General features: G+C 49.7%; 1 protein-coding gene across 2 annotated transcripts in view; it reads right to left on the bottom strand.

The window, feature by feature from the left end:
* Positions 1 to 212: 212 nt before the first annotated feature.
* The window catches only part of HUNK (hormonally up-regulated Neu-associated kinase), a 45,318-nt gene continuing 21,560 nt past the window's right edge, over positions 213 to 23,970 (bottom strand). For both annotated transcript variants that reach the window (XM_071573203.1, XM_071573213.1), the window contains 7 exons: positions 19,592 to 19,727; positions 19,249 to 19,376; positions 15,457 to 15,592; positions 11,272 to 11,440; positions 10,095 to 10,178; positions 5,183 to 5,246; positions 213 to 2,441 (listed from right to left, as the gene is read on the bottom strand). In XM_071573203.1, the coding sequence (XP_071429304.1) occupies positions 1,810 to 2,441; positions 5,183 to 5,246; positions 10,095 to 10,178; positions 11,272 to 11,440; positions 15,457 to 15,592; positions 19,249 to 19,376; positions 19,592 to 19,727 (1,349 nt within the window). In that variant the 3' untranslated portion in view covers positions 213 to 1,809. The remainder of the gene's footprint in view (positions 2,442 to 5,182; positions 5,247 to 10,094; positions 10,179 to 11,271; positions 11,441 to 15,456; positions 15,593 to 19,248; positions 19,377 to 19,591; positions 19,728 to 23,970) is intronic.

The following is a 23,970-nucleotide window of genomic DNA, read 5'->3' as shown; positions in this document are numbered from 1 at the left end:
TGCCAATCCTCCCCTCACCATCCTGCTGGTTGAGAGGCACAGAATGGTTGGGGTTGGAAGGGCCTTAAAGCTCCACTCCCACTCTCCCATGGGCAGGGACACCTTCCACTAGTCCAGGTTGCTCCAACCTGGCCTTGAGGTTTCTGTGCTGAGATTCTCCTCACCACGTGGGGACCTGGCAAACAGAGTCAGCAATCTGTGGCAATCTTGTTCAAAAAGTACATATATTTAATAATGATACCAAATACAGTTTCCCCCCCCTGGAATTTCCACTGTGGTGTTTCAGTAAGTCCCTTCTGTGGTCACTGCAGTTGGACTGTACAGAGCTACTGGATACATGGTTATGTTTTAGCAGTGTGGTACTCATATATTCTCTATAAATATAATAAAAGATTTAACATTTGTTCGCATTCGGGTTCTTACACATATTTACTGGGTTTTCACAAAAAATACAGGTCTCTTTCCTGATTCCCACAACCTTTTATTGGGTTCCAAATAAACCTGAGTTTGTAATTCAAGTCAGCATCTGCCATCTGTTCAGGTATGTGAGTCTGTCACACAAAAAAGGTGGGATTTCAGTGGTCCCTGATCTCAGTGCTCCCTCATCTCAGTGGTCCCTGCTCACTGCCTTTGCAGCACAAACACATTCTTAGCATGAAGGAAATGAAAATGCTTTGACACTTGTACATGAGAAGAGCTAAAATGGACCCCCTGGGATGCACAGGCTCATTTGTAGGAAATGTTTTGAAGACAAAAACAGACCCCTCAAAACAAGTGTTGCCAACCTCTCAGTTGTATCATTTACTTAGAGAAACAGTATGCAGAATATGGTGTCTGTCACAAAAGTTAATCTTCATTGCTCATACCACCACCCAATTTTTGGGAACCACTGCATTACCAATCCTGGAGTAGAAAACAGCCTTGGGACATGTTCCTGTGTCTTTTATTAGTCATTTTAATTCACTGCAGTCTCTCAGAGAAGCCTCCAGGTGTGTCCAAAGCTGCCTTGTTGTAACAGGGGCCAATGCAGGTGTGAGCTGTTCACACACAGCCTGTTGCAGTCTGGATTTCTGTCTGAAGCACCTTCTTGCAGACCCATCATGTGAAAGCAAACAGGCCTTTAGTGAGTTGAGTTTCCACACAATGACATTTGGTTTTAAATAATCATGTTTCCTATGAGTGATATGATTAAATCAATGGGGCTTTTTAGTTAAAAAATTATTCTGGAATTAGCTACTTTATGGAATTAACAGCAAAATTTGCTTTGACTGCCAATATTCCCACATTTTTCTGCATGTTTAGGTCACTTGTGTCTTTGTTCAAGCTTTTACCACCTTCATCTCCTCGGCAGTGCTGACTCTGGACAGAGAATCTGGAGCTTTTGCCTTTGCCCACCCCGTGAGCAATGCCTGGAGCAGGGACAGTCCTCCCACAGCTCCTGGGTGGCACTGGCACTCCTGGCACCACAGATCCCCTGGAGGAACCAAACCCCCAGTGCTTCCAACCAGCCCTGCTGCAACACCAGAGGGGAGCAGCGAAAATGCACCTTCACGTAGCTCTTTCAGGACGTGTTTCACTGTACAGTCAGATGCCAAATGCTAATATTTCATAACAGCATGAGCAGAGCCCTTTTCCTTCAACTTCAACATGCAGGACAGCACCTTCCTGAGGAGCAAACCTCCCATCCCTGTGCTGCACCACTGCGGTGCATCACACAGCGACAGCAACACGCCTGCAGCTTTCCCTTCTTGTCTCAGGCGGAAAAAGGTGGATCCTGGAGTGGAGCAGCACAAATCCCAGGATGCCAGGCTAACACTGGCCACTGACAGCATCTGCTGCGCTGAAGGAGATCTGCGTGGGGCTCAGCTGCTGCAGCTGAGGCATCCTGGCCTCCAGCGGCTTCTCGCCCGCCGCCTGCAGGGTCTGGCTCCTCTTGCGCAGCATCTGTCCGATCCCCATCATGGGGAACCTGCCCCTGCTCTTCACGCAGTTTGGGCTGCCCAGGGGGTTGCTGGGCACCAGCTGGGTGGGGGACACAGCCTCTTCCTTGGCCTTCTCCTCGTAGGTGAAGGACACCTGGGTGGGGTGCACGGGGGATGTGCTGCCTGGGGGGAACAGCGGGGACAGTGTCCTTTCACTGGAGCTCTTGTAGGGGAAATTCATGGGGGAGCCCAAAACCCTGTACTGGTGAGAGGGTGAGACGGGGTCTGGCTGTTCCTCTCTGTCCACTGACTCGAAGGAGTGCACGATGTTGAGGATGAGAGGGGAGTCCCTGGCACGGCCACCGCGGGCTGACTCTGACTGTGGGGGTGACTCCTGCCTCTGGAGCAGCCGAGGGGTCCGGGGGGGCTGCACCTCCAGGTATTCCAGGGAGCTGGAGGTGACACAGCCTGTCCTGGGAGCCACGGGCTCATGGAAGGGGCTCACACCACCGCTGGAGTCTGCAAAGCAACCAGAGAAGGGAACCAGGGGGGAGTGGGTTGGGGTCACCAGTGCTGCCTTCTCTGGCAGGCAGGGCCCCATCACCGGGACACACAGCACAGGAGCCCCACAGACACACCAGCCATGGCAAATGCTCACAGGGATACACCAGGACACATTCCCTGACCCAGGAATACGCTCAGGACCCAATTCCCTGACTTAGGAATACACCCAGAACCCAATTCCCTGACCCAGGAATACACTCAGAACCCAATTCTGACTTAGGGATACACCCAGGACCCAATTCCCTGACTTAGGGATACTCCTAGGACCCATTCCCTGACTCAGGGATGCACCCAGAACCCAATTCCCTGACTTAGGGATACACTCAGAACCCAATTCCCTGATCCAGGGATACCCTCAGGACCTCATTCTCTGACCCAGGAATACACTCAGGACCCAATTCCATGACTTAGGGATACATCCAGAACCCAATTCCCTGACTTAGGGATACACTCAGGACTCAATTCCCTGACCCAAGGCTACACTCAGGATCCATTCCCTGACCCAGGGATACACTCAGGATCCATTCCCTGACCCAGGGATACACTCAGGACCCAATTCCCTGACCCAGGGATACACTCAGAGCCCAATTCCCTGATTTAGGGATACCCTCAGGACCTCATTCCCTGACCCAGGGATACACTCAGGACCCAACTCCCTGACTTAGGGATACACCCAAGACCAATTCCCTGATTTAGGGATACACTCAGAGCCCAATTCCCTGACTTAGGGATACACTCAGACCCCAATTCCCTGACTCTCACTTGATCCTTACACTGCTGTTCCATGGGCAATTCATCTGCCACTTCTCTCAAAGGCAGCAAAAGAACTTAAACTGAGACAAGCACTTGAAAAGGAAAACCACAGATGTCTTCAGCTGTTTGTATAAATTATATCCTCCAAGGCCATGCTGATAAATCTCACATTTCTCCTTTCTTAGGCACGACTCTGCATGGCTCTTCCTGGATCTGTGTCCTGTATCCACTGACACACCCAGGGACACAGGGAGTTAATTCCTGTTGTCTCTCCTTGAATTTTGGAACAGAATCTGTTCTGGCTTTCACACATGTAAATGTGGAGTAGCTGCACTGGCCAGACTTGGGCTGTTACACTTGGAACAGATTTGCTGCATCAGCTTCAGCAAGAACCTTCCTCCAGCAAGGACTGAAAATAAATGGAACAATCTTTGCAGGACTTGGCCCAGTAAAACAAAGCAGCTTGTGGGGAAGATCTGCTGAGTTTCTCCAGGATGCTGGCACTGGCTCATGCCAAGCATGTTTTGCTGCCTTTATGGAAAGCTGTCCAAGCTGCCTGATTGCCAGTCCCTAATTGAATTAACCAGCAGTTACTCACTGGCCATGAGTTCCCTCAGCCTCAAACCACCTAAAAGGGATCTAAAATAATGTAGGTCTGCCAGCCCTCAGGTCACAGCCACAAATCTCATGTGCATTTCTTGTGAAGGGATGGTCTCCTCAGGGGGTGAGACGTGAGGGGAGGAACAGGATGGAATCTCACATTGAGAGCTGTCTGGCAAAAGCAGAACAAGTTTAATCTCACCAGGTCTAAAACTAGTCAAAATTATTTGACCATTTCACTTAAGATGTGTCAAAATATGGTTTCCATAAGCAGGGAAATGCTTTAGCTGAGTTCTGAATGATTTTCAGGTTTCAGATAAAAAAAAAAAAGAGAGAAACCTAAAAAGGGAAAAAACCGAATAGTTTTACTTCCCTTGTGCCTTCCTCTCAAAAGGGACAACAAATTGGAGCAAAATGGGCATTTTAAGTGTTTTTTTTTACATTTTCCACAAGAAGCATGTCCCATTTCTGCCCAGCTCTCTGGACTCCTGCTACCACTGCCTCTGCTGCCACACCAACACCATTTGCACATTTGCTTTTTGGGTGGAAAGCACCAAATGACAAATTATAAAGTCATGAGAATGAACCTGAAACCACCACAGGCCAACCCTCTAAATAACCCCCTGACACCACAGGAATGTTTTACATCACTTTACCTCCCCACACTGCTCTGCAGTGATCAGCCCTCATTTCAGAGCTGGTTACATCACCTTCCTGCTGTTCCTCAGTGTCTCCCCTCCACGGGGCAGTACCAACCTCCCCCCTTCCCTGCTGATCCCCTTCTCCTCCACTCCTTTCTCCAGCAGCTCTCACCCATCCCTCCCTCTGCTCTGCCTGTCCCATCTTTCCCTGCTTGTGCTTTCCCCCCTCCTTTTGCTGCCTGGAATTTGCTGAGCTTGGCAGTCCCCCCTGCCCACCCTCCAGGCTGCCCTTTCTCCACCCTCAGCTGCCTCTGCCAGGGATGCCACTGCTGCTGGCACATCCTCAGGGTTAGGGATTCTCCTGAGATGCTGCTCAGCCCCCTCTCAGGGAAACACACTGGCTGGGAGGTAGGAAGGAGCTTGTCTACCAGCTCTGGGTTGTCAGTGATCTGGGGTGGGTGGTGATGCTTTCAAAACAGCAGTGTGAGTGCAGATGATTTGGTGTAAACAGGGAAAGGGAGCTCTGCGTGAGGAGCTGCAGGAGTTCTGTCAAACAGGGGGAGAAGGAGAAGGGAGGGCTCGTGGCATCATCCAGTCCTTTGCCAGAGCTTCAGAGCTGGCAACAGTGCAAGCACACACACTCCAAGCTCGTTAACACTCATTAACACACACAGGGACAGCCACTGAGGTGTCTCCACTGACCTTTCTCAGGCCCCCCAGCCTTGGCGACCCTCCGGTCCTTCAGCACAGCCTTGGTGTTCTGCACCTGGGAGACAAGACAGGAGGAAGGTTGTCTACATGAAACTGGACTTGTCTCAGGGTTCTCTGGGGGCTGACGGTGAAGAATCTCCCCTTTCCTTTCTCCTTCTTTGAGTTTGTTGGCCTTTAGGTTGTAAACCAAACAAGAACAGTTTGGTTTGCTCAGGGCAGGTTCAGGGATGGACAAGCTCTGCTTACCCATTTATTCACAAGGAACTTATCCTGACTCCTCAGAATAACTAAAAGTTCCATGCCTCATTTTTCCCTGATCTGTTTGACATGACTCCATGACTTCCACCTGCTCTGACACCCAGGCAGTGCACAAGCTGGTTTTGGAAAATTAAAGGAAAGTTTTCTCATCAGAGGCCATTTGTCCTCACAGGAGCAGGCAGAGACAGGTTTGTGCCCCCCCACATCTGAAATACCCTATTTAAGCACCAAAAAATATCTTTGATTTCTCTTTCTTACACTTCCTCTGACATTTAATAATTTGATAAGCTTTAAAGAATTTTAAACTCTTTAAGTTATTTATTTTCTGTCAAGATCTGGAGGGATATGGCCCTTGCTTTCACAGCATCTCTGCAACCGCACAAGACATGGAGGAGGAGGAAAATTCCTGGCCCAATCCTTCACTGAGCCCTAAATCCCACCATGAGGGGCAAGAGAGCTGAAGGTGGGATGGCAAGAGCACATATCTCAGATGGGTTTGATCTCCAGTGATGACAGAGGGAAGGAAGAACCTGGGAGGACTCTGAAGAGGAAGCCAATTTTCAAAGCACTCTTTTACAGTGAGAATTCATTGCTTCTCCTTTCCATCACTGGATTCAGCAAGGTGCAAAACACCCTTTACCTGCCACTGATTCCTGAAGGAGCCAAAAGTTTTATTTCTTGTCAAAAAATCAGCCATCAAATTTGTGGCTTTGTTTTTGTGCCCCTCAAAGGCTCCAGGGATCTCTTGCCTTTCTGGGCCAGAGCTGTGTGTGTGGTTTGAGATGTCCCTCTCAAAGAAGAGAGGCTTTTCTTTTGCTTGGTTTGGGGGTTTTCCTGTGCTCATAATTCTCATTTAAGCAACACGTTTTGCTGCATCCTATTAAAAAGTCACTACAAGAACAAGTATTTTTTAAAAAATGCAGCAAAGTTCCTTCCCCCAATTATGTGCCTGTGTTTTATCTGATAATTCTGCACTGCCAAAGGGTTGGCTTTGTTCATTTTCTTTTGCAAGCTCATTGATGCAGAGCCTGTGAAAACCCACAAAGTAACGTGCAAATGAGAGGAAAAGAAAGATCCAGGAGACAACTCGGGTTCTCTCGGGCCACCAAACAGCTCTGGAAGCAAAGACAGACACAGAAGAGGCAAAGATGTGACTGCATTCCTGAGAAGCATCCCCAGCTCAGGCTCCCTGCACAGATGGTGTCTGGGCACCCCTGGGCTCACCAGCCTGTCAGTGGCTGCACACGCAGAAGGAAGAGCCTTAGGGAACCAGAAACTGAAGTTTTTAGTGTTATTACAGACGTGGTTGGGTGGGAGAACCAGAGCTCCTCATTGTCTCCATCCCAGTCTCCCTTTGTGCACGTTTTGTCCCCATTCATCCCTTATCTCCTCCAATTCCCTCCCCCGTGCCCAGCTAAAGCTAAAGCTGCCTGACCCTTCCTCAGCACCCAGTGAGCAGCTCACAGAGCCACAGGCACTCTGTTGGCACATCCACCTGATGTCTGTGCCCTGCCTTTAGGGGCTCCAAGCCTTTACTCCTGCCTGGGATGAGGCCCAGGCACTGCCCTGGGGAACAGTCACTCCTGACAGGATGGAGGAGTAACAGCAGTGATGATGATGATGATGATGATGATGATGATGATGATGATGGTGATGGTGATGGCAGTAATACTGGTGTGTGAACAACCTCCTGCCACACAGCCAGTGGCAGGGGCACAGCTGACTCTGAGCCCACCACACCATTTCTCCTCCCAAGGCTCTGAGGCTCTGCTGCCAAGCTCAGCAGAGACTGGGCTCTACCAAGGATCTTTTTTCACAGGTACCTGTGAGGATGAGCTCAGGTGGTGCCTACATTAAGCCCACAGGAGCCAACCAAGGCTGTTGGCAGCTCTCTGCTGTGCTGGGTGGGTGAGGAAAGGACCTGCCTGTTGCTGCAGCCTCTGGCAGTGCAGGATGTGTCGGTGCTGAGGTATTTTCAGCCTCATGGTGCAGTCAGGCTGCAGCTCCTGACTGTGCCTTCACCCTGCTGGTGTGTTCCCTCAGCCACCCCACACACTCAGAGCACCCACAGCAAAGCAAATTCACCTATCTGGTGGCAGCAATTAATTAATCTCTGGATGAACACTGCAAATGGTCTCAGAAGTGCTTTTAAAACTATTAATGTTGCTCCTTAACAACCAAGGTTGGGAGAGGGGAAATGACCCAAGTCCTAAATTCCCCAAGTGCCCCACTCTATTCTGTTGTAGGAGGGAAGGAAGATTTCATTCAGGGGAGCTATTAAAGTTTGCTTGGCCACGTCATGCTGCCCCACAATGCAGGAGTTGTACTGGTACTTTATACTTGAATAGGTTGGGAATTACATCATCCTCTGCTATTTCCTGTCCTGACCTCGACCCTCAAACCTACCCTTAGTCCCAGCAACAGATTTGAAAGGAAGATAAAGGGTGTTTACCTTGGCCATGTGTGAAATGGTGATAGGGCAGTGACACAAGCTCTCAAAACTGGCACATTTTGAGCCCACCAGGTGCCCTGTGAGAGAGGCAGGGACCCCCAGCCTGCTGCCCTGGGTGCCCTGCAGGGACAGTCACTCCTCCTGAGACCTCTGCCATGGTAAGAGACGGAAGGAGACACAGACTGCTGCCTGCCCCTCTCCTCCCTGTGCACCAGTGACACCAGCCTGGTCCCTTGGCACTGGGGCAGCTCCCAGCCCCTCAGCCTTGGCTCCTCACCACCCCCAGTCAGGAAACCTGATGGAGAAGAGGGGCTTGGCATGCCTACTGCCCCGTGCCCCCTGCCTGCCCCAGCTGCTGGCAGCCCCTGCCCGAGGCCAAGTCCTGATTTCACAACTCTGGAGTGAGATGGGAGAAGCTGAAGCTGCCACTGCCCATCCCTGTGCCTGCCATTCCCATGGCAACACACAGCTCTGCTGCTGTGCAGTGCCTGCCCAGGCACCAGTGCCTCCCATCCCTCTCTGGCAATGGCAGAGAGGGGTAATGGGACTCATGAACCTTCTTGAGCTTACAAATCCCTCACCCTGAGGGCTGGTGGCACCTGCTGATCCCAGTGGCATGAGCTGGACAGTGCCAGGGCTGTGCTCCCACCCACTGGAGGGCACTCCAGGAGAGATGTCTCCCTCAGATACCGTGGCAGTGGCACCCCAGTGCCCTCTGTGAGCAGCTCCACCTGCCCTGCTACAGCCAGGGGCACACCATGCCCTTGTGCAGATACAGTTGATGTGGAAGAAAACACTGCAGAATCACAGAGTCACTGGTTGGGGGTGGATGGGACCTCAGAGCTCAGCCCCCTGCCATGGGCAGGACACCTTCCACTGGAGCAGGTTGGTCCAACCTGGCCCTGGCCACTTCCACACTCAGCTGTGCCCATAGAGAGAACAGACCGTGTTATTATTAGTGCAGTGCCTGCACTGTGAGTACATCCTGGGAACTATTTCAAGAAAGAGATGACACCCCCTCAGCCCCTAAATAGCTACCCTGGGACTAGCTCTGAGTGCAGGAGAGGCTCTGGAAGGAGTTTTATCCCTGAGCCTGCCCACGAACCAAACTGGGGCCAAACACTGGCACTGCTGTTGGCTTCCAGTTATCCTTAGGGAAATGAAGCCCCAGCTCCAGGCAGGCCTTGCCACAGCCTCCCTTGCACAGGGTCAGTGCCCAGGAGCTGGGAGCCCCTCCTGGATGGCTGGCAGAGCCCCCCATGGCTGTGTCACTGCACAGAGAGGTGGCCCCAGCAGCAGGAGGGAGCTGGCACAGGGAGCAGCAAGATGCTCCACTCCCAATACCTGCCTGTGCTTCCAGGGAAAGGCTGCCCTGCCCTAGCCTGAATAAGCTGTCAGAGCACTGTAAAATATTATATTCATTCAGTCTACCCACTGCTGGTACACTTTAAGTAAGCTGGGTTTGATTTCTGTAAGGGAGGAGTAAGAGCTGTGCCCTGATGTTTCCATGGTGTGCAGCTCAGCTTGTCATGCTGTAATAAACTCCCAGCCCCGACACAAACCTGCCCCTGCAATTGGATCATCACTCCAGAGCTCAGGAGCAGCTTCTCAAACAGGCACACTCCTCGAGAATGCTGCTCTTTGTGTTAGCAGGGAAGCCTTGCACAGCTCACATTACTCCTGTAATTTTAGTGCTTGGCAAGGACTGAACCAGGGGAGGAAAAACCCAGGCATGGGTTGATAAAATACACCTTCTCTATTTGATAAAAAACACCTTCTCTACTTGCAGGCCAGGAGGCTGCAGACCAAGACCCACTGCCCTACACCACCAAGGTCTGGAGACTCAAGGAGAGTCTCAACTTTTGATTTTCTTACAACACCAGCAAATTGCACCCCCCAGAATGCAACTATGGAACTCCACGAATAAGTTTGCATTATTTGCTAAATAGAGCCTCGAAATGTTTTAATTTCCTGAAAAAACCTGGAAGTCACATTTACACTTCCACTCTAGGGGGTTGCTATTTGTTCCTCTGAAAAGGAATTCAGGGAATTATTTGTCCTGCACAGGCACGAACACGGGTCTTATTTTTTACCTCCACAGATCCACAAACCCATCACCTTAATCACAACCCCCCAGGATCCTCAAATTCAATCTGTTTTCAAAGCACTTTGACAAACTTTGATGAGTTTTACCTCATAGGAGTCTTTATTTGCCTTGTATTTTTCTATCTGGTATAGCTGGTTCTTGTGGCAAACACTGTCCTGGCCTTCAGCCTTCTGTGGAGAGAAAAGCAGAGAAAAATAAAATAAGTGGGATAATTACAGAAATTTAACATTCAGTTGCTGCTTAATGTATTGTATCCACTCTTGGCATTCAGTGGAGGAGCACCATCTTCGAGAGCCCATGACTTTGGTCCACTACAATTTAAATGCCACTGGTGGCATCATCAGTGCAACATTCTAGTGAAAAGAACTGAGATAAGAGGCTGTTGTCAAACTGGAAAGCGCAAGCCATGCTCAGGGTGTTGGATCATGTAAAACTTACAGCTTAATTTTCACTTAAAAGCTAAACAAAATCTTAATAGCTCTTAAGCTTTCTCCTGAATCAAGTGACATGGTGTTATTAATTTCAAGCAACAGAACCATCCCAGCACAGGGACAGAATCAGGCACTCAGCAATAGGACAAGAAGGCACGATGGGCTCAAGCTCTGCCAGGGGAAATTGAAGTTGGAGATCAGAAGGCAATTCTTTGCAGAGAGAGTGCTCAGGCATTGGAATGGACTGCCCAGAGAGGGGGTGGATTCCCCATCCCTGGAGGTTTTTAAGGTGAGCTTGGCCATGGCACTGAGTGCCATGATCTGGTAAAGGGACTGGAGTTGGACCAAGGGTTGGGCTTGATGATCTCAGAGGTCTTTGCCAACCCAATCCATTCTAGGATTCTATGGATGTGGCACTGAGTGAGAATCCGCCACGTATTGATCCAACCCCACTGTGAGAATCCACCATGTCTTGATCCAACCCCACTGTGATCACCAGCCCAGGGCACAGAGTGACACAGTGGGGTTGGATCAAGGGTTGGACTTGATGATCTCGGGGGTCTTTTCCAACCCAATCCATCCTAGGATTCTATAAGGCTCTGCATGGTAAGAGTTTGCTTTCTGTAGGGAAACTGGAGGGAATCTCCTATGGAAACAGGGAGACACAAAGCCTACCAGCAATCACCTTTGCAACCTGGGCAATCCTTACCTGGAACAACGTTATTTATTATTCACAAGGAATTCCTCCCTTCACGGTTTCTGCTACAAAACTAGGAAAAAACCCCACCTGCACCAAACACTGGGGTAAAGCCTTGCTCTGCCCAGTGCTCACCCTGAGGCTGGCCAGGTGCCGCTCCAGCTTCTTGTTGAGCAGGAAGTAGATGGCGAGGGTGTGGCTGGCCCTGTTGGCCAGCACCGTGTTGATGACATCGCTGTTCTTGTAGCCCAACTTCTCGGTCATGTGCAGCAGAACGCTCTGGCTCAGGTCCTCCGGGGGGATCCTGCATGGGCACAGGCACAGCATGGCCTGAGGGGCTCAGGGATCCCCTCTCCCTGCCAGGAACCCCTGGCACAGCTGAGCAAACAGGGCTCTGCCCCCCAACCCACCCCTGGTATGAGATGGCACCGTGATGCTCAGGGCTGTTTGGTACCCACTGAACACCATCAAGGTTATCCACCTCGTTTGGAAGGAAAAAGAGGAGAAATCCAACTCAGATTTGTGTCCCTGAAAGGTGCCTCTGCTTGCAATCAAACACCCCTGCATTCAGCTTCACCCCTAAGTAAAAAGGGAATTAATTTCCTGCTGGAGAAAGGGATGTGCAGAGTTGTTGCAGCAGCTCCTGGAATGGAAATGCTGCTGTTCCATCCCTGTCAGCTCAAAGAACACACACAAACCATGGGCATGTACCTGCTCTGCTACAAAGTCTGTAACAGGCTCAGCAAACGCAAGAAACAGTGGAAACGGCAAACCATCAGCTCAGTCTAAGTTAAAACCAGATTTTCCACAGAAATCTGCTCCTCTTTAGACCTCTAAGCCTGCTGGCCACATTCCAGCTGTACCTGTCAGCTCCCATCCATCTCCAAGAAATGCTGGGAGCCTCTTGCTTTCCAAAGGACATTCCTTGCTCCTGAGACCAAGCCTTGTGTCTGGCTAAGGCACCACAGGGGGCACTTTTTCCAGCTGCCTTTCCCTTTCCAAAGGATCATTCCCACCGTTCCCACTCCTGCCCCTCTGGCCTGTGCACAATGCCTGGGGCTGCTCTACAGGACTCAGCCAGGATGGAAAACAGAAAAAAAAAACGTCTGGAAAACCTCAAACAATTCCTTTCCTTTGTTCCCTTTGCCTGTTAACAGCCATCTTGCCCCAAAGAAATGCTTGGGCTTGGGGTTTTTTCAAGTTCAAAGGCAAGACTTATCTTGGCCATTGCACGTTGAGACATCTGTGGAGCAGAAGAAATTCAAGCAATTTCAGCTTGGAGTGCTCAGCAAAGTGGGAAAATTTTGCTTGCCTTCAGGGAATTTCTTTAACAAAAGCAAGCTTATAAAAAGCCTGGGAGAATATTCTCCTGAAAATGCAGTTTCTGCTGTTCTTCCACCTTATCTCCATGTTCTTCCCTTTCCTACCACGTCCCAGTCTTGGGAACAATGGGTGTTACCCCCAGCATGGTGCAAGAACCCAACACAGCTTCTCCTGTGCTGATTAGGAGAGGAATTGATTCTTTGCAAATTCAGCAGTGGATTTTTCACACACTATTTCAACACGCCTTATCCATCCCTGCACACCTGGAGCAATTCCATCAAAGCTGACTCCAGTGGTGCTTTCTGAGGCAAACTCAAAAGGAGTCAGGCCACATGTTTAAATTTAAATTCAAATTTAACAGATTATGTCCCCTATAAAGCTCCAGGATGACAAAGTCTAGGTAGGTCAAGCTTGGGGCTTCACCAACTGATGAGCCTATAAAGCAGTATTACTTAAAAAAAAAAAGAAGAAGAAGAAAAGGATGGGAAAGAGAATCTCTGTGGCTTTTGTCCTTTACAGGTTCACATAAAATCTGGGTTCAGGTAGAAGGAATTTTGAACTTCCTCTCAATTTCTGACAAAATGATGGGCAAATCAGTGCAGTGAGAAAGAAAGAAGAGAAGAAGTTGCCCACCTCATTGCACCAATGGGCAAACTCTGGAAGGGACCCACAACCCCACAGGAGCCTGACAACTGCAAGCCAGGAATTACAAAACAGAGGCATGAAAACACACCTACAAATGCAAAACAATTGTGAAAGCACATCCAAGCCTTCCTTCTGTATTTTCCCCTCTTTTCTGCAGAAAAGACTCAAACAGACAGAGAATTAAATTCCCCTCCAGCGCTCTGTTACACTCACACTGCCTTAACAGATGCCACATTTAGTGGATTGATTGGGCTCATTACGACAGTGATTTCATTAGCTTAATGACTCATTCAGTTTACACTTGTTTTCCCTTTCTTTACCACGTAAGGATCATGCTTAGCACAGTCCAGGGCACTCAGGTCTCCTTCTGCCCAACACCACACTGTGCCAATTAACTCCACTGCCCTCAAACTGGGAGCAGCAACGTCCAGGGATGGCTCTGCCTGTTCCCATTCCTGGGGACACAACTCTCTGTAGGAGCCACCTCTATGTCAGGAGCTCAACATGAGCCAACAGTGTGCCCAGGTGGCCAAGAAGGCCAATGGGATCCTGGCCTGGATCCAAACTAGCGTGGCCAGCAGGCCCAGGGCAGTGACCCTTGCCCTGGACTCTGCCTTGGGGAGGCCACACCTTGAGTGTTGTGTTCAGTTCTGGGCCCCTCAGTTCAGGCAAGAGATTGAGGGGCTGGAGCGGGGCCAGAGAAGAGCAACGAGGCTGGAGAAGGGACTGGAGCACAAGTGCTGTGGGGAGAGGCTGAGGGAGCTGGGGGTGTTCAGCCTGGAGAAGAGGAGGCTCAGAGGTGACCTCAGCACTGTCTGGAACTCCCTGAAGGGAAGTTCTGGCCAGGTGGGGGTTGGTCTCTTCTCCCAGGCACTCAGCAATAGGACAAGGGGGCACGATGGGCTCAAGCTCTGCCAGGGGAAATTGAAGTTGGAAATTGCAGAGAGAGTGCTCAGGCATTGGAATGGGCTGCCCAGAGAGGGGGTGGATTCCCCATCCCTGGAGGTTTTTAAGGTGAGATTGGCCATGGCACTGAGTGCCATGATCTGGTAAAGGGACTGGAGTTGGACCAAGGGTTGGACTGGATGATCTTGGAGGTCTTTTCCAACCCAATCCATTCTATGATTCTATGTCCTCCCCATTGTGGATGGCTCTGGTGATGCCCCCAGGCACTGCCAAGCTGTTCAACATCCCTCCAACATCAACTCTGAGTGTAAAACCTGTTATTCTCCTCGGGCCAAAGGCACAAAAGGAGATGGTCTGGTTGGTGAACACACCAGATCCTTTCTGGGAGCAGGACAGGGGATGGATCTTCAGACCAAAGTCCCACCTCCAGGCTCACACTGCATCTGGTTTCTGGCAGCTGAGTTCACTGCAGGGGGGAAATGATGATCTTCACTGAGGGCCTCTCCTCTTACTGAAGTTAGGACAGAAATTTTGGAGCACTACCAAATTTTAAGCATCAAAATCAGGCTTTTAATTTGCCTTCTCTGCCTCAGTGTTGAGTCTTGACCTGGGAGCCAGTAACTCCAGCAGGTGTTGGGCTGTTTGTGAGGCACAGCTGGAGGGCTTTGAGAGAGGAAGGAGGTTTTATCTGATCAAACACAGACACAGATTTCAAAGTGAGTTGCCTGAGGCTCCATTTACAGTCACTGGAGAGGAACTCGTGTCTCCTGGGCACAGAGTCATCCCAGGGCAGAATCAAAGAGAAGGCAGATGAATCCTTACATAAAAAGTGCCCTTGTTTCACTCGACTGGCTGCCTTGGCTGGCTGGCTCATGTGGCAACTCTGCAGATGTTTTAAAGTCAAGCAGGATTATTTATTTCTAACCCAAGTGGACCACGAGAATGTCTCCTTCTTCTTCTTCTTTTTGCCTTGACTATGAGATTTGTTCTCTCCTTGCACTTAGTTGTGTATTCAGCAAGAGTTCAAGATGAACAACTAGGCAAGATCATGTAACTCTGACCTTTCTTTTCACTTGATGCCCAGAGCCTCAGGGATACTCCACAAACAGGCTGGAAAAGCAGCATGGCCTTCACTGAACAACAGGGAGAAGATGAGAACTGCCTGTCACATACTCCCATTCCCACATCTGGAGCCAATTATTCCCATGATGGCAACCCCAGACCACCCTGCCAGCTTCTAATTCAAGGTATTGGGTTTGCCCATCCCAGACTGCACTTGCTCAATGGCCAACCCCAACACCTTTTCTGATGGAGTCACAAATCCATTCCAGCAGAGGCACTGGGATGGTGTCCCATGGGTGGAACTGAGGCACCAGAGCTGCTCCCAGTTTCCCCCACACAGTGCACAGACCCCTGGCAGGCTCTGCTCCCCCTTCCCCACGATACCTGTTGGGGTAGGTGACGTTTGGTGGAGCTCTGCCAGGGTAATTCTCGTTGAGCCACCGGTTTGCCAGGGCCTGCTGGATGTTGGGTCTCTTGGCAGGGTCTGGCTCCAGCAGGGATCTCAGGAAGTTTATGGCAGCTGTGGGGAAAGCAAGGAGAAATGCCAACCAATTGCTGTGCCATCTGCTACAGGAGTGACACAGCCCTGAGCTCGGCAGGTGCAGCTTGACCAGGAGGGAACCCAAAGGGAACCTTCTCTTCACAGTGTGCTCCATGTCCTTGAGGAAATGATAAGGGATTAGTGAGTAAAATAAACAATGGTTTAGAGTCACAATGATTTATGGAGTCATAAAGGAGAGGAGAAAAAGAGGGGGTTTGTCTCAGAGCTTGTTTGAAGTGTCGGAGCAGGTGAGCCAACACTTGGTTTCCACATGAGGACAAGAGGCAGGTGAGACACAAATCACTGTGTTTGACGTAGAGGGAGATGGACCAGGGGGCAGTGGAGGCAAATTTGGCTCCCTTGGACATTACAAGGACAAATTCTCTCCTGGCTTCCACCCAACCTGCAGGTTTTAGCCAAATTAAAAGAGTACCATAAAATTAATTTTCACTTTGCTCTCAGATGCTGAATCTTCAGTTTTCAGTGACATTCCAATATTACCCAACATTGTTGTTATTTCCCTGCACAACAAAACTGCAGGAAAAGTCTTTATCCAAGTTCATGACCTTGCTGTGAGCTGCTCTATGTGCCTGCCGTGCCCCCTCCTCATCCTCCTGGGCACAGAAACCCCATAACAGCAAACAACAAACCCCTTGTTTGGTCCCATTTCCTCTGCTCTCACTGCAGTAATTCCCTTCTCTCAGGGTAGGAAACCACACACACCCCATGGGTGCCCAGCAAAACAAACCACCCCTTCCCAAACCAACACACTCTGCCCCCAAATCTGATGTGTCCTTAAAAACATTTCTTCACCACCCCCACCATTGCCAAGAGGCAGATTAATTACATGAAGCTTGTGAAGAGCCACAGATCAACAGATTCAGACTGGGAGAAACTAATTCTGGAAAGAAGATCCCCCCTGGACCTGAGAAATGTGGTGGGGATGAGGAACTCTGCTGGGTTTGGCTGGTCGGAGCTGTCAGATGCTACGAGCAGGAGAGAAGCCTTTTCCAGAGCAGCCACACAGCTGTGGGACAACAAAACTAGTCCCCCAGGGAGCAAACATGTTCTCTGACATGGATCAAACCAGCTGAGTGTCTGCTCCCTCTGGGAGGCTGTGCCTGCTCATAACTGCGGACACAGGGATTGCTTAAAAATAGTCTGGAGAAAATGCAATGAGGTCATTCCACAAGTACCTGAGAAAATCCTTCCTTCAAACCAGGCAGGAGTGAGTGAGGGCTTTTCTTCTCATCTCCACTTAGTTTCTCTGTTCCAGGAGGAAGATCATGAGCACACAGAAGGGGTAAATTGAAGGGAGAAAAGGAATGTGTGCAGAGGGAGCACCAACCTCCTGAGCAACCGAACTCTGCTCACCTGAAAATCAATAACCAGGTGGCTGTGTTGGTCAGGAAGCTTAATGGGAAATGTTTCCCAAGTGGGAAAAACAAACAGTGGCTCCAAACTTCCCCTGTTGCTACCCGGGCTGCTTTGGGTGCTCACCCAGCATTCCAGCTAACACAAAAAGGGGTTTAATGCTTGGGCATAAAGTGGCTCCTTCCATGGTGGGTCTGTGTGTTCAGTAACCAAATATGGGAAGAAAAAGCACTGAACAAGTAAAGGAGTCCTGCAAAAACTCTGTATGTGAATTCAGAGACAAATAAAACCCAATTAAAGGAAAAGTCCATCAATATGAGAAGTTAAAGAGCACCACAATGCACAGAGCAGAGTTTCTGCCCACTGACCCAGAGCCCAATGGTGGCAAGAACAAATGTCACCTTCAATCACAGTGTGACGAGTGTGCAAGGCCACTGGCTCAGACCAGCAACTGGGTGGACCTTTGCTCACAGTGAGTAAAGGTTAACACGTTTAAATCTAGTCCATTAATCTGCCATCACCTCTCCAAGCTCAAGCTGCTGAGAGTTCTCACAGGGTAACAAAATGCTGCTTTCCCTGGAGAGCAGAGTGCAGTGAGCCACAAATGCTGCAGAGGCACTGGGGAGAAAATCTGATCTCCATTATAAAGTGGCAGGATGGATGAAGCAGGAAAATGGAGCCAAACAAAAGTAATATTATCTTTTTTTGCTACCCAAGGTCTGACCTTCTACAGACCTTTCTTGGGTGGTTCAGCCTTGAGCTGTCCCAGGAGGTCAGTGAAATCTCCCACTTGAAGAAAATGAAGGAAATCAATGATTGGGAAGGCACTGCAAAGGCATCATCCAACTCCTCTTTATTGATAAAAACCTCCCTCTGGGAGGCAAATTTGGTCAATTTTTTGCCAAACCTGGAAAATGTTGACTATGACATGCAAGTCTCTGAGTTCAAAGGTAACTTTACAATTGATACAGCACTTGGCACCTACATCGGTGCAGCAGGAAGCACTCAGGGTAATCTTCCTTTTCATTTACTCAGTGGGGCTTTAAAGGGTGTGCCAGAACATCAGAACAGCCATTCTGTGCAAATCAATCCTAATGGGAAGTTTCCGGGATGGAAATTCCAAACACTCTCAATTGCACCAAACAGGCGGCAAAAACCCAACCAAACAAATAACACCAACAAAAAATAGCCAAACAAGAACCCAAAACCAAACCATAAAAACAAACAAAAAACCCCCAAAACAAACAAACAGAGCCAAACAAAAAATAACCAACCAATGAAAACAAACAAAAAAAAAACCCAACCAAAACAACCAAATAGAAAGTTACAATGCCAGGTCACTTGTAAACCCTCCACCTTCCAACATGCCACAGTGTGAGCTGCTGGCAGGAGGAGTGTCCCTCACACAGGCTGAGTGAAGGAGGAACAGCAGGTTATCCAGGGATAACCTGGGGGAGGAAACCTTTACCCACCCACTTCTTCCACACGCAGGTAAATCTGTGCTTGCAGAATTCATCCTGTGCCACAACTCCCAAGGGCTTTCTCTCTCACCCTGCAACAAAGGTTTGCTCCTTAGCTGCCGTTTTGGCACCTGCAATCCATCCTTCAGTGTTATCCTGTGTCCTGTGCCCAGAGGCTGCCAGGGAAGGAGACAGAAGCTCCCCACAAACAACAAATTTGGCATAGGAAAATAAAACCCAACTGCCAAACTGTTCCAAATGCTGACAGGGGTCTTGCTACAAGCTGAAAAACGATTCTGTTGCCTAGAGACACGACTCTGGAGCAGGAATTAATATTTCTCATACTAATACACCAACAGATTTGCACTCTGTGAACACACAATAGCTGTCCCAGGTCACTGCCCAAAAAAACCTTTCTGAGTGCATGTCATTACTCCAGAATAAATGTGAGGCCATTTGAGGCAGTTCATCACTCAATCCTAGTCCTGATAATGCCCAGCAATCTGTTATTCCAAAATAACCTGTTTGTCCATCCATACTGTACACTAAAATCTTCTGAGCCTGCAAAACTGACCCATCACCCTACAGGTCTGTGCCTTCTCTCACAAAACAGCCAGGCTTGGTGGCTCTGCAGGTGACACTCAGAAGTCACAGCAAAAGGAGTTTGGCTACAGCAGCTCCTGCAGCTCTTTTGGAGGCTAAAATGAAAGGAAGGATTTTCCCCAAAACACATTGGCAGCATGAGCCACAATCATCCCAACTGGATGTGGACAGGTCCCACCTGTGGACAAGTCTGATTACCTGAGGAGAGCTGGGTGGGAAAAGGGTTCATCTCTTTGTCCACCATCTTCTGGTACAAGGCTCTCAAGCTGAAGGGCTCCACGGTGAAAGGCAACGTTCCTGTTAGCATGGCATACATGTTCACCCCACTGGGGGAAAAACAGACCAAAATCAGCAGGAACAAGGGAAAACTTGGCTTTTAGAGACTGTACTTCAACCTTAACACCTGACAGCTATCACAGGGTTGATGCCCCACCTCTGCTCACACTCAGGGGCAGGTTGGATGGGGCTCTGAGCACCCTGATGGGGTTGGAGGTGCCCCTGCTCACTGCATTAACAATTCTAAAGCAGAGAAGGAACTCACATGGACCAGACGTCTATTTTGGGCCCATATTTCTTCCTTGCCAGCAGTTCAGGGGCTGCATATGCTGGGCTCCCACATTGGGTGCTGAAGGGATCAGAATAACCCAGGATGCCTGCACAGTTGCTCAATCCGAAGTCTGTGAAAGGAACAGAGACACAGTTATGAAAGAACAGGCACAGTCAAACTGCGCTAGAACGCAAGTCAAAAAGAAAGAACACTTTTTTCCAAGAGCCATGAACTGCCTAAGGAAAAAAAATCAACCTCATGCAAAGACTTCATATAACTGGTTTCTATGAGGTGCTAAATAACCAGGGATTTCCACAAACAATAAAAACAAGTCTTAGAATATGCACAACCACCAATTTCATACCCAAAGCAACTGCATTTCACTGGGAAGGGATGGCAACAGCCAGAGCTGAGCTTGTCCCAGGCCTCTGTGATGTGCATGGGGCAAAAGGCCACCCAGGGCTGCTGTGGCTTCCACACTGCTGCAGGATACTCTGGACAGGCCAGGTTTGAGCAGGACTGCCCCAGTATTCCCTCTAAATAAAAAGGGGGGCACTCGCTGGGCCTCCTGTGCCAATGCGCAAACACAGAAGGTTGGAAAGGCAGCTCTGAAATAACACAGGGAGGTCTTGGGGCAAGAAGGGGAATGTCTTGACTTGGCTGCCCCCTCCCTGCCTTCTGCCTGGAATTATTGTCTTTCTGGCCCTTGGGCGTGCCTGCCACTCTTTGCTGGCAATAGTAACAAGGGGCTGGCAAAGGCTGGCACTGGAGAAAAGAGGAAGCCTCTCAGCAGGAGGAGGCTGAGGCTCCCCAAGGGCTCTCAGGCAGCCCAAGCCAGGGTGACGCCGAGAAGGGTATGCCCAAAATGCCCCCTGTGCCCCAGTGCTGGTGGGGCTGCAGCTGACCTGGGCTTAGGGAAGGATCTTAGAAAGAATCATAGAATGGAGTGGGTTGGAAAAGACCTCCGAGATCATCAAGTCCAACCCTTGGTCCAACTCCAGTCCCTTTACCAGATCATGGCACTCAGTGCCACGGCCAAGCTCACCTTAAAAACCTCCAGGGATGGGGAATCCATCCCCTCTCTGGGCAGCCCATTCCAATGCCTGAGCACTCTCTCTGCAAAGAATTGCCTTCTGATCTCCAACTTCAATTTCCCCTGGCAGAGCTTGAGCCCATCGTGCCCCCTTGTCCTATTGCTGAGTGCCTGGGAGAAGAGACCAACCCCCACCTGGCCAGAACTTCCCTTCAGAAGAAAGGAAAGGCAGGGGGCTGTTGGTGCCAGATGTAGGTGGTGGCAACGTGCAGCCAGGGGAGGGCAAAGCCAGCCTTGGCTTGGGAAAAAGCAATTAGGAGAGCACAGAAGGGGAAATCAGACTGGAGTCCCCCGAGGCATGAAAGGGCAGACACACACAAGCCTTACTCCCTCACAGAACCAGGCAGAAATATAAAAATGCTCACAAAAAAGATGCAGTTGCAATGCCTGGGTGAGCCTGAGTGCCCAAAGGACAGCACAGCTTTCCACTCCACTGGCTGTGTCTGTGAGCCAGACAAGCACAGGCATCACCACCCTGCACATCTGAGCAGGCTCAAGGGGCTTTGCTGGAGAACACTGTCAAAACTGAAGGGAGAATCGAGACAATTTCCTTGCCTCTGATGCAAAACAATTGTCTCTGGACACTGCTTAATCATCCCTGCTAGATGTGTATTATCCCTGGGGCTTCTACAAATACTTCCCAGGATCCATTTATTAATTAGCGTATTCATCATTAGCTGTGGCCCGAGATTACTTAAACTGTAAAACACTTTTTTAAAGACTCCCAGAAATGGTCTCTCCCCACAGGATCATTGCTGGGCTTTACCACCTCCAGATTCCTTGCCAGTACTATAAAGATTTTCAATCCAAGTGTCCAAGGGCTGTTCTGGGCTGCTGCAAACCCCTTCAGCAGGGGCACTGCAGGGACACTGTGCAAACCCCTTCAGCAGGGGCACTGCAGGGACACTGTGCAAACCCCTTCAGCAGGGGCACTGCAGGGACACTGTGCAAACCCCTTCAGCAGGGGCACTGCAGGGACACTGTGCAAACCCCTTCAGCAGGGGCACTGCAGGGACACTGTGCAAACCCCTTCAGCAGGGGCACTGCAGGGACACTGTGCAAACCCCTTCAGCAGGGGCACTGCAGGGACACTGTGCAAACCCCTTCAGCAGGGGCACTGCAGGGACACTGTGCAAACCCCTTCAGCAGGGGCACTGCAGGGACACTGTGCAAACCCCTTCAGCAGGGGCACTGCAGGGACACTGTGCAAACCTCTTCAGCAGGGGATCTCCAGGGACATTCCAGGGCAGCCTTTCCTTCTCCTGCCACTTCCATTACAAACACCTGAGTCACTCCCTGCAGCTCACTCATCCAATCCAAGCTGCTCTATCTTTCTTTGCCCTAGTGCTGCTGAAATGCAGAATGTGTGCCAACAAATGCACCTTGAGGACAGGGATTTCACAGCCCTGGAAATGAGAGTATTGTTATTAACACTGTGGCAGCACCTCGTGATCCCAAGGATGTGTAAGGATGGTGTGACCACCAGCACTGGGAATTCCACTGCTATTCCTGCCTCTGCCTTGGGCTCCCTCCCAGTAAGCCCAGCCAATTACAGAATTCAGAGCAAAGGCCACCCTTGGTTTTCCAAAGTAAATATTATGACATGGGAGCTCCACCACCCCCACCCACCGTCGGTGCTATCCAAGTATCGCAGCGCGCAACTCCTCTGCAACGCCCGCGGGAATCAGCACTAATCCAGGGATGTGCAGCCATCCCTGGGGCTGTGGCAGCCAGGCAGGGAAGGAGCCACCAACTGAAGCCTTAGCACCCAGCTCCTGCCCAAGAGATGGGTGTCACAGGTGCCTCAGCAGGACGTCGAGGACTTCGCGTGGCCTGGGAGTGGCTTCTCATGGCACTAGGTGGTAGATGAAGAGAAGTGAAATATTTCCAGCATTTCCAGTCCTGATGTCCTTCAGTCTGATTAACAGACTGCTTAGAATAAGTCCTCGCAGAGGGAATTTTTCTAAGAAGAATATCTAGGAGTACAATATAAACCACCTTGTCACATAGCTAAAAGAATAACAGAATGAGGGTGCCACTGAGCAGCTGGGTGAAGAAAGGGCCTCCAGGCTGAAAAGCAGGGACTTTCAGTGTCACTTCATGGTACATTTTAAATCTTCATTTCACCTTCTCTTCTTTCTTTACGGTGGGTTTTTCTCATTTCACAGCCATTCCAAGGACCAGCGTTGCTGGTGAGACACAGCACGAGCTGGCTGTGACATTAAATCTGGGTTTGCTTACAGCACAATCACTACTACCTTTATTTTGCTCCAACATACCCAGTTGGATGGTGGGATTTAATTGCTTTGTTTTAAAATACATACTGTGTGCAATCTGCTTCACTCAAAACATCAGGCTGCAGAGCTGAGGACAGTATTTCAATGCTAGTGAGGCTACAGGGGCTCAGACTGTCTCCTCTCTCTTCTCCCCACACCACCCACTGCAGGGAGACCTTTCCCTGCAACCAGAGCAAATGAAACTGCAGCACCAGTGGTGAAGTACTTTAGTTTTGGCACATGGGTTTAACTGTGTCACCTGATCAGGCCTTGGCTGGGGTGTCCCAGTGTTGTGTAACCAAACTCTCAATAATTGGGAAGTCACAGAAGTTCTTTGAATCCATCAGAGGGTCACTCAGCACTACTGCAAACCATCTGGTCTCACTTCTCTGCTAAATCAAGGTAATGGGTGGGATCCATCACCACTGGTGAATGATTCATGGTGCCCTATCAGTATCTCCTGACCCGGGGCTGAGGTGAGGCAGAGTTCTCTTGGCTGTTGTTTTCCCAGAAATGGCTTATTTACTACAAACACTAAAAGCCAAGAGCAAAACTTCCAAAACCTGAGTTCCCCAAGTAAAATTTGAGCATTTCAGATTTCATTAACCATCCTCCTCTCTCATTCGCTGGGAGATGCCACAGTGAGTGTCAAGTTTTTCTCATCACTTTTCAGTCCACAAAACCTTTTGCAGAAAGTCAGTTGAGTTTTTAAGTCTGCAAGCCCAGACTCTGCTGCAGGCAAAAGTGTAGGCACAGAAATAAACATAAACAGATGTTTGGCTCTTGTTTTATGAAGGGAATATTTTCTTTTCAATGGCCACATCAGCGTTGAGGGGAGTTATGCAAGGCAGTGGGAGACTGAACCCTCCAGTGATTAATGCAAAGCGTCTGCACAGCCTGAATGAATCAAGCACCACGTACAGCTGATACCTAAACACAAGCAAGACTCTAGGGCTGATCTTTTCTATTTTTTAACAGCCCTCTAAACCATTTTCACACTGGGT

This window comes from Pithys albifrons, chromosome 1, assembly GCF_047495875.1.
Source record: "Pithys albifrons albifrons isolate INPA30051 chromosome 1, PitAlb_v1, whole genome shotgun sequence".
NCBI lineage: Eukaryota > Metazoa > Chordata > Aves > Passeriformes > Thamnophilidae > Pithys > Pithys albifrons.
Note: the sequence above shows the minus strand (reverse complement) of the source record. Positions and strands in the feature narration are given on the sequence as shown.